The sequence below is a fragment of the Lactuca serriola genome, chromosome 2, assembly GCF_051521515.1.
Source record: "Lactuca serriola cultivar US96UC23 chromosome 2, Lser_US96UC23_V15, whole genome shotgun sequence".
NCBI lineage: Eukaryota > Viridiplantae > Streptophyta > Magnoliopsida > Asterales > Asteraceae > Lactuca > Lactuca serriola.
Window position 1 is genome coordinate 200,826,746 of NC_136409.1, and position 4,169 is coordinate 200,830,914.

Genomic DNA, 4,169 nt, shown 5'->3' on the forward strand with positions numbered 1-4,169 from the left:
CTTGACTCTTATTTAATTATAAACTGGTGCATATTCAGTGAACTTTTGAGTTACGAATACTATTTGGCAAGTCAATTGTGGTTGGAGTAATCATTTACTGGATGAAGACAAGTGTAATTAGTGGTGGATTATCATTATCAACTTATTATAAAGGCAACTTTTTTCTGAAAACAACTAAAAGGTGGAATGCAGTCCTTATATGATAATTACTAACATAAATAGGGGCCGCATTGGAAAAAGTAGATTTTATAGGGACCGCTACTAAAAACATTTCGTCCGCCGTTTGTTTTACCGCCCGCTGTCACTTTCTGTAATCCAAATCCACGGGGTAATTGTGTGTGTCTGAGTTGTCTTTATAAATATTTCCTTCTCTTCTACAAGTTATACTTACAGCCAAAAATCCAATACACAGAGTAGAGAAATTTAGAGAGAGAGAGAGAGAGTAGAAAGGCGATGGAAATCCATGGTTCCTCTTTCTCGAGCTTCAAATCCTACTTTAATGCCCTCCGCGATACTCCTCGCAGGCTCGCCCGTCGTGCCGGATCCGTCTCCACCACCTTTGACGAAACAAGCGGTGTCAGATTCCGCTATGGTGGCAAAATGAGGAAGAGTCTCCGTTGGTACGATCTAATCTGTTTCGGTGTCGGAGGTATGGTCGGCGCCGGCGTCTTCGTCACCACTGGCACCGCTAGTCACGACAAGGCTGGCCCCGCCGTCGTCTTATCCTACGTCATTGCCGGATTCTGCGCCCTACTTTCCGCTTTCTGTTATACCGAGTTCGCCGTGCACATGCCCGTCGCAGGCGGTGCCTTTAGCTACATCCGCGTCACTTTTGGTTTGTTTGCTTCGTTTCATTAAAATAGATTCACTAATCCAGTAATTTGCTTGAAACAAGCCATCGCATGAGTGTAATCTGATCGAGTTGGTTGAATTTTTTTTTCTCAGGCGAGTTCACGGCATTTTTAACCGGAGCGAATCTGATAATGGATTACGTTTTCTCCAATGCCGCCGTAGCGAGAAGCTTCACGACCTATCTCGGAACAGCCATTGGTGTTTCCGCAGAATCCAAATGGAGAATAACCATTTCTTCTCTACCAAAAGGTTTCAACCAAATTGATTTCATCGCAGTCGTCGTCATATCAATCCTCACTATCATCATCTGTTACAGGTCCCTAATTCAACATTTTCGTTTCAAATCGTAATAACCAAAAATCCAATCGCTGACGATTTCAATTTCAATTTTGATTACAGCACGAGAGAAAGCTCTTTGTTGAACATGATTCTGACTGCGCTTCACATTCTGTTTATAATGTTTGTGATAATAATGGGGTTTTGGAAAGGTGATTCGAAGAACTTCACGACGCCATCCGACCCGAGCCATCCGAGCGGGTTCTTCCCATTCGGAGCTCCGGGTGTGTTCAATGGTGCTACTTTGGTTTACCTGAGTTACATTGGTTACGACGCCGTATCGACGCTGGCTGAGGAGGTTAAAAACCCGGTAACCGATATCCCTATCGGAGTTACCGGTTCCGTTATCCTCGTTACTGTTCTCTACTGTTTAATGGCGACTTCAATGTCGATGCTTCTTCCTTATGATCTGGTATGCATTGAATTCGTAGTAAATATTTAACTAATAATTACAAAAATAAAGTATCTATTTGGTGAATATGTATTCTACTTTTGGTGGATGATCTCTGTACACCGCATCCTTTGCATGCCACACGTATTAAACCATACCTTAAAAAAGTAATTTTTTTTTGTTATCTAGTCTCCACCTTCGTTGTCACACAATTGGATTTTTAGATTACTGTGCAATAACCAAATTAAATATTAATTAACATGCTGTTAAAAAAAAGGTTCTGCATAATTTTATGATACTTGTTAGTTTCTAATCCAAATTACGTTTCTTTTTACCAATTGTGATTATTACTTTTGGTGTATAGATTTTATTTATTCTTTTATTTTTTTTTACCATTACGAATGTTTTTGTTATTTAAAATTTTAAATAATAGTAATAAACATTATATAACATAACCAGTTGAATGGTGGATAATATAGTGAGGAAGAGAGTCATAAACATCAAGTTGGTTGCTTGTGAAAAGTAAACTTCAAATTAAATATCAAAACTACTTATAAAACGCCAAAAACAAAGCAAAAGATTTGACCTTTTTAAATGAAAGTTGTTTTTGTCAAGGGATTATAAATTGTTTTCTTATGATAGTGGCGTACATAAACTATTTTCTAAATAACAAGTAATTAAATTTATATAATATTTCATGTATCAATCCATTTTGAAATTGTTGTAATATGCTTTTGTTGGGAGAAATAACAATCGTATTTTACCGTAATCTATACTTTAAGATTTACATATAACAACAACCTACTTTGAATTATGTTAGATAAACCCGGAGGCACCATTTTCAGGTGCATTTACAATAAAAGGAAACGGATGGAAATGGGTATCCAATGTGATAGGAGTTGGAGCCAGCTTTGGGATCCTAACCTCCCTACTCGTTGCAATGTTGGGTCAAGCCAGATACCTCTGTGTAATTGGCCGGTCCAACGTTGTCCCAATATGGTTTGCAAAAGTCCATCCAAAAACATCAACACCCGTGAACGCATCCATGTTCCTTGGTAACTTCATTTCCCTAAAATTCAACATTAAAATCAACCACAACAATTTTTTTTATATTAACGTATCAAATTTTTAGGTATTTTCACAGCTGCCATTGCCCTGTTCACCGACCTCGATGTCCTTCTCAACCTTGTTTCCATCGGGACACTTTTTGTCTTCTTTATGGTCGCAAATGCAGTAATCTACAGACGTTATGTCTCAAATGACACCCGTAGTCCATGGCCCACAGTGTCTTTCCTTTTAAGCTTCTCGTTCACTTCAGTTGTATTCACTTTACTTTGGTGGGTGGTGCCGGGGGGTACACCTAAGGTGTTTGTGCTTGGGGTGTGCTCCATGGTTGCTATTGGATTAGTGGTTTTGTTTAATTACGCGGTCCCACAAGCACGAAAGCCCGATTTTTGGGGGGTCCCGTTGATGCCATGGATACCATGTGTCTCGATCTTTCTTGATATATTCTTGTTGGGAAATCTTGATGGGCCTTCTTATATACGGTTTGCGGTCTTTTCAGCTCTAGTGGTAGTTGTATATTTTGTTTACAGTGTTCATGCTAGTTTTGATGCGGAGGAAGAAAGGGTTTTGAGCCAAAAGAGTGATGAGTCTATTGATGTCGAGGATCTCACTAGCATAGGACCCAAAGTGCAAAAAGAAGCTACTCTTTTTGCTTGATTTTGCTTTTTTGACCTTAAAAAGTAGTAAAATTATGGTATCTATTAATGATAATATTGAATTTATCATCAAACAACTTGACGTGATAGCATGATAAGATATAACTAAGTAACGAATAAAATCGGATCTATATCATACCACACTATCATGTCACGTAATTGAATTTTATTGGTATGATTTGTCCGAAGGTGGGGGGATAGAATAGAGTTGAAATGATTTTATGGTTATGACTTATGATGTGTTTTCAAGGTGGTGGGATTCAATGGAGTTGAAATGGTGGATTGTGGCTTGCAATTCTATGTTTGAACTTTGGTTCCCTGGCAAAATCAACCCAAGATGAGGAATTCCAATTATGTGTTTATGTGTGACTCGTCTTCATCAAATGATATGTCAAGTTGTTGAAGCAACTTTAACGAAATCACACACGTAAAGCAAAATGAAAATCCACTGCATCAGATGAAATAAACCAAAATGTAAAATCCTAATAACTACGATAGTATGCCTACACTTTATATCTATGAGCCATCGATAATCTGCCAACACTTTTTCAACAAGTTTACACAACCTCGAACTTCCCAAATGGATGAAGGTGATTTTGTTGCGATTTTTGTTTAGGCTCAAATTCGGACTTGATTGAAATTCAGGAAGAAAGAAGAAAGAGTTCATTCCGTAAGAAGTTACTAAATGAACAAGTTAAAATGAAAAAATATATATAAATGAAATAATATTAAATTGAAGAAATAAAATTCAAATAGAACGTATACATGGATGAAATGTTAGTGGAACATAGAGAGTGACCAAATTTTGCCTACATAGACGTCACATATGTATCAAAATTGATTCCACCTGTTATATCTTCCCAATACGA

At 37.7% G+C, this 4,169-nt stretch overlaps 1 protein-coding gene across 1 annotated transcript; it reads left to right on the forward strand.

Moving 5' to 3' along the window:
- Nucleotides 1-307: 307 nt before the first annotated feature.
- Nucleotides 308-3,377, forward strand: LOC145088117 (cationic amino acid transporter 6, chloroplastic-like). The gene is made up of 5 exons (XM_079026333.1): nt 308-835; nt 946-1,168; nt 1,252-1,600; nt 2,400-2,634; nt 2,712-3,377. Exons 1-5 carry the CDS (start codon nt 454-456, stop codon nt 3,299-3,301), a joined length of 1,779 nt encoding a protein of 592 aa, XP_078882459.1. The 5' UTR covers nt 308-453; the 3' UTR covers nt 3,302-3,377.
- The last annotated feature ends 792 nt before the right edge of the window (nt 3,378-4,169 follow it).